General features: G+C 40.8%; 2 protein-coding genes across 3 annotated transcripts in view; one reads left to right on the forward strand and one right to left on the reverse strand.

Moving 5' to 3' along the window:
• The first annotated feature begins 2,539 nt into the window (after nt 1-2,539).
• On the forward strand, nt 2,540-6,054 carry cyp2r1 (cytochrome P450, family 2, subfamily R, polypeptide 1). Of its 2 annotated transcripts, none has more exons than XM_034112599.1 (5): nt 2,540-2,822; nt 3,365-3,506; nt 3,623-4,259; nt 4,419-4,744; nt 5,602-6,054. In XM_034112599.1, exons 1-5 carry the CDS (start codon nt 2,586-2,588, stop codon nt 5,817-5,819), a joined length of 1,560 nt encoding a protein of 519 aa, XP_033968490.1. In that variant the 5' UTR covers nt 2,540-2,585; the 3' UTR covers nt 5,820-6,054. The 2 variants fall into 2 exon arrangements, with proteins under 2 accessions (XP_033968490.1, XP_033968481.1); XM_034112590.1 differs by having other exon boundaries at nt 3,623-4,255; nt 4,415-4,744.
• Nucleotides 6,055-9,884: 3,830 nt separating this feature from the next.
• pde3b (phosphodiesterase 3B) overlaps nt 9,885-14,559 on the reverse strand; it is a 74,373-nt gene continuing 69,698 nt past the window's right edge. The window contains 5 exon segments of the mRNA XM_034110938.1: nt 9,885-10,733; nt 10,840-11,101; nt 12,060-12,221; nt 12,414-12,617; nt 13,985-14,184. Coding sequence (XP_033966829.2) covers nt 10,471-10,733; nt 10,840-11,101; nt 12,060-12,221; nt 12,414-12,617; nt 13,985-14,184 — 1,091 coding nt within the window. The 3' untranslated portion in view covers nt 9,885-10,470.

The raw sequence follows: 14,559 nt of genomic DNA on the forward strand, positions 1-14,559 counted from the left end.
TGACTCTGCCCATTACACTTTTAGCTCACGATAATCTGTCTCCCTCTCTCTAGCCTGGCTTCCACCCCTGGTTTGTTTGCTTTTTAGTTTATCTCTAGCTCACCAGTTTTGAACATTTGATAGTTTGTCTGAAAAGAGAAGGCATCATGGTCAATAAACTGAGCCAAAGGAATAGGGGAAGAACATTTATAATTGAGATCTTATTTTGGGTTCATAATAAACGTTTGATAATCATAAATTGGGTTGGGGTTCCGTTTTGTTTCCTTGCATGTCAGCATTAGTTAGCATCTTTATAGTTCAGTAGTCCTGATCACTTTTAACCATAAGGGGGTTGTGCATAATTCTGCACAACTGCTGCAGCAGTTGTGCCGAATTATGCACCCCCGCCGTGAAATGCACCCCCCAAAAAAAGAGGCTCCCATTGAATCTATTAATCCCACTCTCAAGCATTTTTTAGGGTATAGTTGTAGGATATACCAATAAATGGAGCACGGTTCATGTATGTGACCCTTTTATTATGTAAGATAGGAAGGGGTGCATATCGTGGCAACCAGGCCTGCCATAAAATGCACCCCTCAAGATAAAAATATTTCTATTAATCCCACCCTCAAGCGCTTGATGTAAAAATCCATTAGCTCATTTAGACCCGAATAATTAACACAAAAAGGTAAAAGAGTCATCTTTAAAATGCAAAAATATGCTGACAAAGACTATGTAACATTTGTAAACATATTGTAACGATCACAAAAGGGAGTCGGAAACAGGCTTCTAGTTATTAGGCTTTAATAACTTCTTCTTATTCACGGATGATCACAGGTTCATGTACAGCTTGTGGGTTCAACCTCACACTAACACTAACTCCCACACATACCCATATATATATATATATCAGTGTCTACGTCACAACTTCCCGCCCTCCCCCCAACCACAGGCCCACACCCCCACACCTCAACCAGCATCACTGTGCAGCTCTGATTGGCAGAGAGACGGGGGATGCCTGAGTGACACCCTCAGCATCCTATACAGGGTCGCTACAATATATTTTCATTATTATATGGAAAATATGTAAACAATATACATACAGGGCGTCACAATTACATTTAAAAAATAAATAAATAAAAAATAGCTGAAAAAGAAGTGACGAACGAATGCAAAATCCAGGAATCGACAACCCAACCATCAAAATACGGAGCGAAAAGTTTAACCACAAGAATGAAGAATCTATGAGCTACCACTAAACGACTCACATTCTGAAAATTACCATACAAATACCCTGGACGTTTACCTTTCGTTTTAAGCATCGTTTTAAGGTGTAAACGTTTCATTTTAAAATGCGCGTTCCCGTGACAAGGGCGGGTGGATAATTCGGCACAACACGGCTCGCAGTTTTTGTTGATTTGGGCATATTTCCTGGACAGGCTACTTTGTATACAGACACAGTTAATAATAATTGTAATAGTCCAGTTATAAACGACATGAATCAAATATGTGTTGCTGTATTTTAGTGGTAAAAAAATGCATTCATCATCATAATTATTCTATATATATAATTTACATAGTGCCTAAACCGGAGGAGAACGCTGGTATTTCTCCTCCTACTTGAAAGACTATGGAGGGATAGGGTCTGCAAAATTAGTTTATTTTGGGGATGGGCCGGATGCTGTCACCGTTCCACTTCCTGCCCGGCACCTCTGCAACGCGTCGAAAAATAGACTTGAATCCTATTTTGAGCGGAGCCCAGCGCCGAGACGCTTCTTGGACGCTACTGAGCCGTAACGCGGCTCATAACCCATTGACTAAAGTTGCCGGACCCGGTGGAATCTAGGGGGGACCCGGTGGAATACAGAGGTCACAACGCAATCAATAACCATTTCACAAGCCAAACTTTTTATTATGTTTTTATTGTATTGTATGTTTATTGTACTCTTACAAAATAGTATTATATTCCTTTATGTTATTATTGTTTATCCTGGTTCTTTATGGAAGCCCAAAAGCAGCATCATTCAGGGAAATTCAAAAAATCTGTTTTTGTTCTGAAAGTGTTGCCGCATGCAGTTCATCCTACCTCCTACTGGGAAAGCTGCTTCCAGACTGTGTGCACTCCTGTCTGCGCCTGCGGTTACCAAACAATGGGTGGCTCGTGAGCCCATCGACTCATTCAACCAACCCCAGTCTCCACTGCTGTAATGTGATTGATTAAAATCATACTTACATAATTGGTTCATGTCAATTATTACTTGTGTAAGTGATATTGATGTATTAAGCGCTGGTCTGCACGTTTAGCCAACGTTTATGCCTCAGCGTTTTTTTCAACTTTTATAAGGGTGTTGATGAAGTTATGGCGTGTTACCCCCTCTATAGTTTGCAAAAACTAATCGTATATAGGCTAACCACCAAAAGGGATTGGGGGTATTGATCAAGAGCAGAACAAAGTTCACCCACAGTTGACTGACTTTTCTGGCCAATCTTAGCCTTAGAGGCGGGGGATAGAAAATGTGCAAGATGATATGTGCCTCACTTCCTCTGAGGAGAAGCCGAAGTCAGCAGAGGTGCTCATTCAGTGGAAGATACTTTTTTTTTAGAAGATGGTCTCAATTAAACCGCCGTCTCTGGTGCCGGTGTCCTGCGCGCAGGCTCTCCTCGGTGTGGGCTGTCTGGCTGTCGTCCTCCTCGCCTTACTGCTGGTTCGCCAGCTCATGAAGCAGAGAAGACCCCCGGGCTTTCCTCCTGGTCCATCTCCCATCCCTGTGATAGGGAACATTATGTCTTTGGCCACCGAGCCGCACGTCTTCCTCAAGAAACAGAGTGAAATTCATGGCCAGGTAATGACTCAGCTTACAGCGTATTTTAGTTCTGCAGTGCTTTTTTACTTAGTGCTCTGCAAACTGTGCATTGTATGACATTATACAATACGTTAAAGTCTTTCATGACACACACATGCACCCACACACACATTGGAAACTAGCTACGAGACGAACAAATGAGACTCGCCCTAACATTTTGCAGTCTGCAGCATTTGGAGGAGAAAACGCTAAAAAAAAAAAACTCAACCCAAAATAAATAATGAGTCTTTCTTTTTATTGCAAGTTGTGCTTTTTAATTGTAAACTTGCTTTATGTGCAGAGCTGGATATGTGGGTTGAGAGCTAACCTTAAAAAGGGGTCAGAGTTTCATTCACTCATTCTCCTGTTAGATGGCTCATGGAAACCAGTTTGGATAATAGTGCCAAAGAGTAGGCAAGGAACATTTTGCGAAATGCATTACATTATAACATCTCACATTCCTTAAATAAGCATTCAGATACATTAAAAAGTGTAAAGTACAAAATACACAAATTGTTAATTTTGCAATGTGTACCTTCCAGATTTTCAGTCTTGACCTTGGAGGCATCTTGACAGTGGTGCTCACTGGTTATGACTGTATCAGGGAATGCCTTTACAATCAGGGCGATGTGTTTGCTGATCGCCCATCGCTGCCTTTGTTTCAGAAAATGACCAAAATGGGCGGTAAGATGATATTATAAGATTGTAATGCATACCAATTCTCATGCAACACTATCTGAATAATTACAGTTGGCATGCTGCAATTAGTAAACTTTTAATTTTGTCTCCACCTTTCAAAGGGCTTCTCAATTGCAAATATGGCAAAGGCTGGATTGAACACCGTAAACTGGCTTGCAACTCTTTCCGTTATTTTGGCAGCGGCCAGAGGCAGTTTGAGAGGAAGATCTCAGAAGAGTGCATGTTCTTTGTCGATGCCATTGACGAACACAAGGGAAAGCCCTTCAACCCCAAACACCTGGTGACCAACGCTGTGTCCAACATCACCAACCTGATCATTTTTGGACAGCGTTTTACTTACGATAACCGCAACTTTCAGCACATGATCGAGATATTCAGCGAGAACGTGGAGCTAGCAGTGAGCGGCTGGGCACTCCTCTACAACGCCTTCCCTTGGATTGAGTATGTGCCCTTTGGAAAACACCAGAAGCTGTTCCGCAATGCTGCTGAGGTGTATGATTTCTTACTTGAAGTTATACATGGTTTTTCACAAGGTAGAGTGCCACATGCACCTCGCCACTATGTGGATGCCTATTTAGATGAGTTGGAGCAGAATAAGGGAGAACCAGGCTCCTCTTTCTCCCAAGAAAACCTAATCTATTCAGTGGGGGAGCTTATTATTGCTGGCACTGAGACCACGACGAACACACTGCGCTGGGCCATGCTGTACATGACTCTCTACCCTAACATACAAGGTCAGTAATAGAAGAAACATCTTCCACATATGTGAACATTTTATTTCTATTCTAACCCCTAGAGAGAGATTTCATGCACATCTGTTTGTGGGCTGATCTAAATAATGGTTATGTAATGTGTGAATACATGTCTAAGAGTGTCTGTTTTCCCATGAATAGAGAGGGTGCACAGGGAGATCGACAGTGTGCTTGAAAATGGAAGGGTACCCACTATGGAGGACAAACAGAAGATGCCCTTTGTGGAGGCTGTTCTGCACGAGATCCTTCGCTTCTGCAACATTGTCCCACTTGGTATTTTCCGTGCCACCACCCAGGAGGCAAAAGTCAACGGGTACACAATTCCCAAAGGCACCATGGTGATCACAAACCTCTACTCAGTGCACATGGATGAGAAGTACTGGACTGATCCAGGTGTTTTCTCACCCCAGAGGTTTCTGGACAGCAATGGCAACTTTGTGAAGCGTGAGGCCTTCCTGCCTTTCTCTATGGGTCAGTCTTTATGTTTCTTCTAAATTCCAACACTCATAAAACAAATGATTGTGGCTCTGGTCATTTATGAGTCATGATTGACATTTCAAAATGTTAATCATTTCCCTCACTTGCTTTACGCACTGTATTTTGTTCATTGCAATCTAATCCCCCACTTACATTAAATAGGCCTATAAAAGCTTTAAAAGAAAAATGAAAGCAGATGTAGTGCCTGTTTATACACTGTAGCAATGCTACCATTAGAACATCTTACTATTTATTACAACAATAAAAGTAATTAAGTTTGAACATTAAATCAAATGTAATGTGTGGCATTCATATTGTATTGCTTTACATCTGCACAGACTGTAGCTATAATCAATACATCCTTCATATTTACACAAAAAGAGGGTTTGTCTGGATTCTAAAACCAATATGGTCAATGAACTGTGTTAAACATACATGTGGATTTTATGTAAATATGATGTTGAAAATGATAAAGATTATGGACATGAGTAGAAAGGGTAGACTGCAGATTTTGATCTAACATAACGATTAGGTCACAGGAAACAGAATACACTTTCTCATCTGTAGTATTCCCCAATGTCTATCTTGTCATTCTAAACAGTTTTATGAATTGGACAGATGTTGGGCCTGTGTGTGTGTGTGTGTGTGTGTGTGTGTGTGTGTGTGTGTGTGTGTGTGTGTGTGTGTGTGTGTGTGTGTGTGTGTGTGTGTGTGTGTGTGTGTGTGTGTGTGTGTGTGTGTGTGTGTGTGTGTGTGTGTGTGTGTGTGTGTGTGTGTGTGTGTGTGTGTGTGTGTGTGTGTGTGTGTGTGTGTGTGTGTGTCTGTCTAAATTATAGATTTTTCTTCTTCAGGGAAGCGTTGCTGTCTGGGTGAACAGCTGGCCAGGATGGAGATGTTTCTCTTCTTCACCACTCTGCTGCAGAGGTTTCATCTGCAGTTCCCTCCAGGAACCGTCCCCACTGTCACTCCCAAACTGGGCATGACCTTGCAGCCCCAACCTTACTCCATCTGTGCTGTCCGCAGGCAGCAGAAAAGCCCTTGCACTGGAGACACTCCTTATCACATATAGGCACTCAGGAACCTTTAACAGAAATTCTGTTCAAGCCAGAATTTTATTTTGCACAGCAATGCAACCACACAATGCAGGTGCATAAAACTGAATTGCGTCACAGTTTTTGCAAATGTTTAAGTGGTAAATGTAGCTATATACAAATAGACACATGATCCAGTGTATTCAAGTACTATTGAATTGATGTACTGAGCAATATGCATGTTTGCACGCTATCTTATCGCAGCAGGGGAGGCGACAAGACTTGGTGCCCCAGAAGATAGTCGGGGAAAACTTGTGTGCTATTGATTTAGTTCTCTGTAGCTCAGAGTTGATCCGAGCCCAGAAAATTAGATGTCTGAACCTTGGTGCGGTAGCAATGGGTTAGGTATTTGTCAATAATTGATAGTAAGTACACCTATGATGGTTCATAGCCCTGCCTTCTCAGGACAGCGTCAGGTCAGACAACTGACACCACTTCTTTGTACATGTGTGGTGAAATGGCACTTTCCAAGAAAATTCTGAACACTGTGTGTTGAAGTTGGACGTGGGCCAGATTTACATCATCGGGACTGACTCTGACCCCTCCTCCAGGGATTGCGCTCTCTGGAAATTGGGTCTCTCAGAAAGCAAATGCAACCTTGGTGGATTTCTGGAAACTGACTATGTGACACTGATTTCAGCTAAATGGTGCTTATCAGTACTAACAAAGTACTGCGTTTAGATTTTAGGAGAAGATGTGTTTGTACATTTTTTGTAATACCGGTAAGTTTTTTTGTGTATTCATAAAGACTTTCTTAAGATATTTAAAAATTGTCCTGTCATCTTTAAACTGCTGCCAAATTTCTAAAACACAACTCATATATTACGTACAAACACCACATATTTATGACAGTGCGTTTTATCCACATAATAAGACCACAGATTATCTTATTTATTACTTAAATATTTAACTTCAAGAGATACAGCCCATTGATTTTGTGACCGAGGTCCTTGACAGAAGCAGCTGTGTAACCCATGTTCTGAGTTAACCTCTCTTCTTCACACTGCTCTGCTGCATCATGTGCATTTTATTATTTTAGTCTACTTCGGGGGCTGGATTAGGCCAATGTATCCTATTTAGAAATTAACACACGAAAGGTTAATATCCATAATGGAGTGATATTTCAGGCACATTTTCGTTTTTTTATATTTTTAGCCAAGTTTTCCTCCCCGCCCTCTCCTGAGGGAAATATCTGGCTCCATAGCATGCTAAAAGCTTCAATATGTCCATCTGATAGTTAATAACTGTGTTAGACTATCTTGGTGCTGGGAAGGTGGTTTACAGTTGGTTTTTAGTTTCCCACCGAAAACAGTTTCCTGCTTCTGCCAAAAATAAAACTGATTAGTGTGTTGCAATGGAAACAAAACATTAAAGTTGGGTTCCATAAACCATATAAGCTGAGAGACTGGTGCCAAGGGGAGCTATAGAATGCTGTCATACATGTCTGTAGGTTCATTATTACAAGTGACCTATTTCACCCTTTGTGAATGTACACATATGTATTACAGTAGCTTGTAAGGCTCTGCACACCCACACAGGTGTTTTCTGTTACTCTGGCTGATCAGACATATGCTCAGGTTGAAGCTGGGTGGAGTTAAGCAGGATATAAGGCCCTATTATATAAATGACTAGTGCATAAGATGTCCCACCTTATCAGATGTCAGTCAAGTAGTTTGTACACAACCACTGCCCTGAGAGATCAGGGTAAGAACAAGTGAAAACACCTGTGTGGGTGAACAGAATCTGTGTTTGGAGTCTTTAAGGTTATTCCCATCTGTTTATTTTTAGTGGTATGGACACAAAAAGAAAGCTGTGTTAAATGTAGTCTATTGTAATTTCACACAAACACACACCAATAAAAATCAACGAGAACTTCGGATAATTTAGGGATGGTGTTTTATGACAGCTATAAATAACAACAAAAATCAGTTGCCCCCACAATGTAGATAAGGGTGAATGGTTACATTAGACAAACACACATATATTGATGCTACATAAGGGTAACAACCATTCATAGATGTATTTATGGCACAATCATCAGAGGACACTGTAGTTTGAAAGACTGCACAGTGAGAAGCCAACAAACCTTTACAACTTAATGAGCTGGAATATAGCGGGTCAGAAGCTACAGAGGCTTTATGATCCAGCATGGGTCCATGTGAATAAGTTGACGACAGAGTTGTCAGAATGTATATGGCTCTGACCCGAGTCCAACTCTGACTCCTGCCACCGTCACTGCCATGTTGAGCCTGGTGGAATACTTGACTCAAGGTGTTTCTCTTGCAATAACAGTACTGGAGCCCAGAGGCAATTTGCCAATCAGCGTATCACAGCCCACAAACTACTGTATGTAGGTAAAGTTTGGCACGAGTTGGGTCGACTGAGTGATAGACAGTGATAGAGAAAGATAATGTGGAATACAAGAGTGGTTATGATGCAGAACCGGGAGAGGCTGAAACCAAGTGAAAAATCAAAACCCCAAACCCTACAGTTCCACACCTGTAAAAAGAAGTAGATACAAACTCTGGAAACACAATGGTACTTACAGGACCTCAATGTACAATATGTCAGCTGCGTGTAGAAAACAGATGCATTCATTTGATTATTTAAAAAATATATATTTATATGCACATACTCTTTTGTACAGCGGCTAAACACTTGTTTGGTATTAAAACGTGCATACCTGTATCTATTGTTTAGTATTTAAATAGTACTATCTTAATTTACACTGCTTACTTAATATTTTGTCCAGAGATTATGATTTAATAAGGTGATAAGATAAAGGAGCAAGGCAACACTTCTGCCTTCTCTTCCCTAAAACGTCTTATACTAGTGGAATGCCAAGAGTTCTTAGAGACAAAAATAGAGAACTAGTAGTTTTTTAAGGTGCCTCACAGCACGTCTTGATACTGTATGTACTGTATATATATATAAACAATAAGTGAAATTAACCCTGGATCCCTTCTTTACACACTGGCCGAGTTATGGGTTTGGCAAAGAAACAATAATAATTGAGCAAAAGGAGTTGGATGAGCTTTACATTTATCCGAATATCAGTGTTTGCCATCAGACCAAAACACTGAATAGACATTTTGCTGTTTGTTTAAAAACAGAGTAAATTGTGCAATGAATTTAAGAAAAAGAGATTACCTAATAGATTGTTGTAGATCTGCAAAAAGGTGTTGATGCAGGACAGACGTTTGCAGTCTGCTGACAATCAAGATAAGCCCTTCTCCAGTGAGGTTGTAAAAAGGTTATGCAAACAGTGAATGAATGGCCGAGAGACAGCACATACTGTATGCTCCTCCGTCACAGAGGCTTTCATTGCTTGAATTAGTTTGTATTCAAGTTGTTCATTAAGAGATTACAAACTACTTCAGTCACCCAGATTTTAATTTTCTGACTTTTTAAAGTGTATTTTATATTAATGACATAAATTCTAGCAAAAATAATTATTCAACTTTTGTGTGAATCCTGAGTAACCTTTAACAAATATTTAGAATCAAAAGAGAAAAATGAAGAATCCATTCATTGAAACAGCACTCCTGATCTCAAAGCAACATGTTAAAACAGGACATTTCACTGATTAGAAAGCAACCATTACTGAAAGGACACACAAACATATACACAAAGTACATGGTCAAATAATAAAAAAATGTGCTGTCTTTCTCCCTACTCATTCTCTTTATCACATTCCCTTCAAAAATATTCACACACTCGAAGAAAAATTAAGCAAGGACAGTTAAAATATCCAAAACAAAAAGACAGGTGGTACACATGAGTAAAAGCATCAAAAATGATGCAGATATAATGCTATTATTCAATCAACATTTCAATAATGTCTCTGTGACTGAGTCTGATACAGTGTTTCGTGTCGCCAGCAAGGAGAGAGAACTACACAAGCCTAGGCTCTGGGCCGATATGGACTCAGTAAAGGTTCAGACAGGCACATTTGATATATATATATATATATATATATATATATATATATATATATATATATATATATATATATATATATATAATTAAAAAATATACCTGACTTTGAGGCTGAAACAGTCTCTTGTCTTTCCGTGTTTGCTTTGGTAAAGGGTATCAATCACTTCATGATGTCGCTTGCTTCATTATTTTTCCTCTACCTTTCATTTTTAAATAGACAGGAATTGTTTTGTACCTAAGGGAGGTGTAAGCGCTTTTCCATTCAAGGCAGCATCACAGCCGGGTCACCGTGGAGTCGAGTAAGATCCTGCTCCACTCCGTCCACACTCTTCTTCTTCTTCTTCTTCTTCTTCTTCTGCACCTTTCCTCCACAGTTCTGGTGCTTTTTTTTCTTCTTCTGGGTGCACTAGACTCTTCATGGGTTGAAAGTGCATAGGAGTTGGGCTCCCACCGTTGCAGCAAGGATCCGCTCACAGTAGTAAGGCCTTTTTGTTTCTCCAAAAAACAATGTGACTGCTTAAGCATCTGAGTGTCTGCACAGTGAATCTTTCAATATGTGTGTGTACGTGTAAGAAAAAGAGAGGGAGGGAGAAAAGTGTGTTTTATGTGCATCTGTCTGTGTCTGTTTGTGTCGGTGAAAGGCAGGTGGTTGAGGGACTCATGTCCTTGTTCTGCCTCTCCTCTTCTTTTTCACGTGTCTCTGTTTTTTCCTTCGCCCTGCTGCTACTGACGCTCCTCTCCCTCCTCCTCCTCCTCCTGGATGACCTGGATGTCATCTGAAGGGGAGGTGGGCAGGCTGGCGGGCAGGTTTGGGAGGAGGCCGTCGGGCTGCTGCTGTTTGCTGATCTCTTTGCTCTTCTCCTCCTCCTCGATGGTCTTTATCCACACCTTGTGGTTCTCGGTCAGGTGCTGCATGATGCTGCAGAACAACCTGCGCCGTTTCTTCCTCCTCTCTGCAAAGAAAACACAATTAAATGTTATGTCAAATCAAGATTTGCTTACTGTTATCTGTCTTTGCATGATAAACTTGACAGTACTGATGAGCCTTTGGTTATTTACTTGGTAGCAGCTCATCCTCTAGCTCATCCTCCTCCTCCTCTTCATCTTCATCTGTGTCGCTGTCCACCTGCCCTTCCTCATCGTCTACATCTGATCCCTCTCCATTAATCCAGTGGCCAGGAAGAAGGCCGGCGGCTTCATAGGAGTTACAAAGTGGTCCTACAATATGAGTGATGAAGGACTCCTGTAGCTTCGCTAGCTGAGGGGAGGAGCGGTCCATGAAGGGGCTGATGGGTAATCCCAAATCTGCCTCCTCATCACCCTGCAGATAAAAAAACAAGGAGTATGGTTAAAAATGTCTCCGGGATACAAATACTGTATTTGGTGATGAGGCTCGATACAAACTACATCACATCACAGAGCGCAAGGAGTTTAACACTTTAATATTTGTTTTATTGTATTTTTTACATCGACAAATCATCTTCCACGCAGGACAATAAAAGACTGATCTGAAAAAGTCTTTATAAGATATTTTTCCCAGTTCGTTGTATTGTTATATCCAGGGCTGCACATAACTGGTGCGCAGGTGCACCCCCCGCCAAAAAAAGTGCACCGGATCATTTGAAAAAACATTGAGAGAGAGAGAGAGAGAGAGAAATAGAGAGAGAGAGAGAGAGAGAGAGAGATATTTGCGAGTTGCATAAGAGCTGGTAAGATATTAACGGCCACCAAAGTATAATTTGCGAGCCATTTAGGTTGATTTTTTTTATCCGTCCGCGAGCACGACGGCATCTGCGATCCCTCGCTCTACCCCTCGCTATCGCGTGAAGGGTCTGCTTTATGCGCTCCGCACAGTAACCCCGCTGCGAGGCTCCGGCGAACAGTTCTTGAGCGTGCCGTGCCCCCCCCCCCCCCCCCCGTTCATAAAGTCAAGAAACCCTCAAAATGTACTTTATTTCATTTTAAGGATGCGCACCAAGCAACATCTCTAGGTGCTCCTTTGAGAACCAGGGCAAAAAAGTTATGTGCACCCCTGGTTATATCATCTTTATGTTTGCATCTCTGGATAATAATTCTACTACTAATTACATTTTAATATCGTTATTTTGTATGACTTTATTTATTTTATTCGTTACCCTTCTGTTTAGATCAATGTGGGACTTTTCAAATGGTGGATTTGGCTACTACTTAAGTAAAATAAAAAATGCAAAAGATATAGAAACATTGAAATGTTCTGTTGAAATTGAAAACACACATTAGCATAAGCATGCAGTCTCTACCTGCTCATAAAACTCATTGACGATGCCTTCTGTCCACTTGAGGTGCAGATCACGTACTTTGGCTGGCCCATTGATATCTGCCAGCTTGATACACACTTGGCACACCAGCAGCCTGTCGTTCTCATTGGTCCAATCGATTCCTGGACTGTTCACATCATTCACCTGTACACAAACAAGCAAACAATGGATGCTTCACTGCAACGGGTCAACAGATCTTTCCCACATCCATAATGCTGTGTACTGCTAAACCTAACTGTAACGTACCATCCTTCGTTTCAATCAATATTTTGCCAGAAATTAAAAGAAAGATAAAAAGATAATGATAAATTGTAATAAGACTTCATCATCTCAGACCTTGGCATTGAACTCAGCCAGGAAGTCAAAGTGCTTCTTGAGGTCTGTGGCCAGTATAGCTTCGATGACGAGGAAGCGGAAACGTTTGAACTCCACATGATCCAGGTTGACCAGGAAGTTGAACTCGGGCCGGGACAAGTAGAGGCTCCAGCCAGACGCAGCGTGGTGGTTCTCCAGCACTGACCTGTCATTATACAGCACCGCCTGCAACACAAAGGAAGGACAGCCAAGTGGTGAGAGCGGGTAGAAAGGGTAGGCTAAAAGGTTCCAACAATTTCCTCTAAAAGGTCACATGATAGGTCTGCATCTGTGTTACACAATTTGTAATCATGGCTTTAAAATGGTACTCAATAAATGAGATGAACAGGACATAAGGGTATTTGGTTATGAAAGTATCAAGTGCAATTTTAGCTGAGGGGAGAATCAGGTTAAAAGTAGCTTTAAAAATCACTTTTTAAAAGTGGTGGTTATCAACATCATTAACAATCAATAGGTTCCCTCTCTTCTCTTTTAACCCAGACAGTTTGAGTGCTATCACTGGTCATGTTAGGAAAATACAATATTTAAACTGGAGCACGCAGTTAACCTTTTCACCTCCCTTTTTAAATGACTGACCACAGTGAGAGAGCACAATGGGATTAACTGGCCATGTGGCGGGGAGTTAATCTTATATATGATGCCAATTGAGACGCAGTTTGTTGAGATAGATTCACTTTTGTGTTAATCTCCTTGACATCATATAATGCCCTTTCTGTATTATTTATAAAAATGTATAGAAAGTTCACATCATTTGTTGTTAGAAGGCAAGTTGCAAACCTGTTGCAAACAATGTCCCTCAACTTAGAGTGATTTACTCAAATTACTACAGACACAATGGTAAACTGCAGCAAATGCAGGATCCAAAATGATGTATCACTTTATAATAATCCATAAGGGGTATTCTGTATCTCCTTGTAACGCTTGGACAACTGCAATTATACTGGAAATAGATACGTATGTTATATACAGGTTTTCTAACTTAGAATTGTTACATTTTGTATCTTCTCTATCAACTTATTTCCTCATGTTGTGTTTATGTTTGCACAACCAAACACTAAAGCAAATTCCTTGTATGTGGAAACTTACTTGGCAATACACTTGAATTCTGATTATAGGAAACCTAAAAAGCACAGTACTGTTGGATTTGCAAAGAGAGAGCCAACAAATGTGTCAACGAATTTGAGAAGATTTAAAAATGGAAAAATGTAGTTCAGTTAAGTTTGAAGGTGTGTGAAACATGTACTTTAGTCTACGATTGCCCTGATGTACACATAGAACAGGACTAATATCATGGCGTCATTAATGAACTAAGTATGTAACAGGGGTCATAAAAACTCCTGAGCTACTTGTGTACACTCTGTTGTCTAACACACCAGTTGTATTGAAATGTCAGTTTGCATAAACCCATATTTTGAGCATCCTATTCTCTGTTTCTGTAAACACAAGAGTGTTTATGTGTCCCAGCTTGAATATCAGATGTTTGTCATGACAATCTACAACACTTCCAAGTACCAATAAATGCTGAAGGTTACCTGAGATGCATTAGTGGCTACTAGAAAGGCATTTGTGCGACCGGGATGGTCATAGTCGTGCATTGCAGCTGCTACATAAAGGGCCATGAGCTCCAGGGCAGGGATGTTCCAGGCCAGGCAGCCGTAGCTGTCATCTGAAATGGAGGTGCTTTTAGAGGAGGCGTAGGACATCCTGCCTGGAGAGATCCCACTGTCTGAATCTGAAACATGAAAATAAACAAGATGGATGTCAAAGTGTGTCACAGGCATCCCTGTTCTATTCTCATTTAATCAATGCACTACTTCAGTTTCTGATATCACTGCCCTTTTCTTAACCCTTCTTATCAAATGGCCGCTGTTATGTCAGTGTTGATAATATGAGCAGCAGGTCATTCCTGATGGAGCTTATTTATCCTCAGCTGAGAGGGGATTGGAAATGTCTGCGTTTTAAACAAACCCCCATGTGTTCTCTTGAGTAACGGCCACCTCCCACTACAGAAGAAACCAAATCAGTGAGTATTACTGCATTTCTGACATCACAGGGTGTCCAAAAACTGGTAGAAGAGTTTCTTAATAAAGTAGTGGTGTTCACACTT

Source organism: Pseudochaenichthys georgianus, chromosome 3 (genome assembly GCF_902827115.2).
Source record: "Pseudochaenichthys georgianus chromosome 3, fPseGeo1.2, whole genome shotgun sequence".
NCBI lineage: Eukaryota > Metazoa > Chordata > Actinopteri > Perciformes > Channichthyidae > Pseudochaenichthys > Pseudochaenichthys georgianus.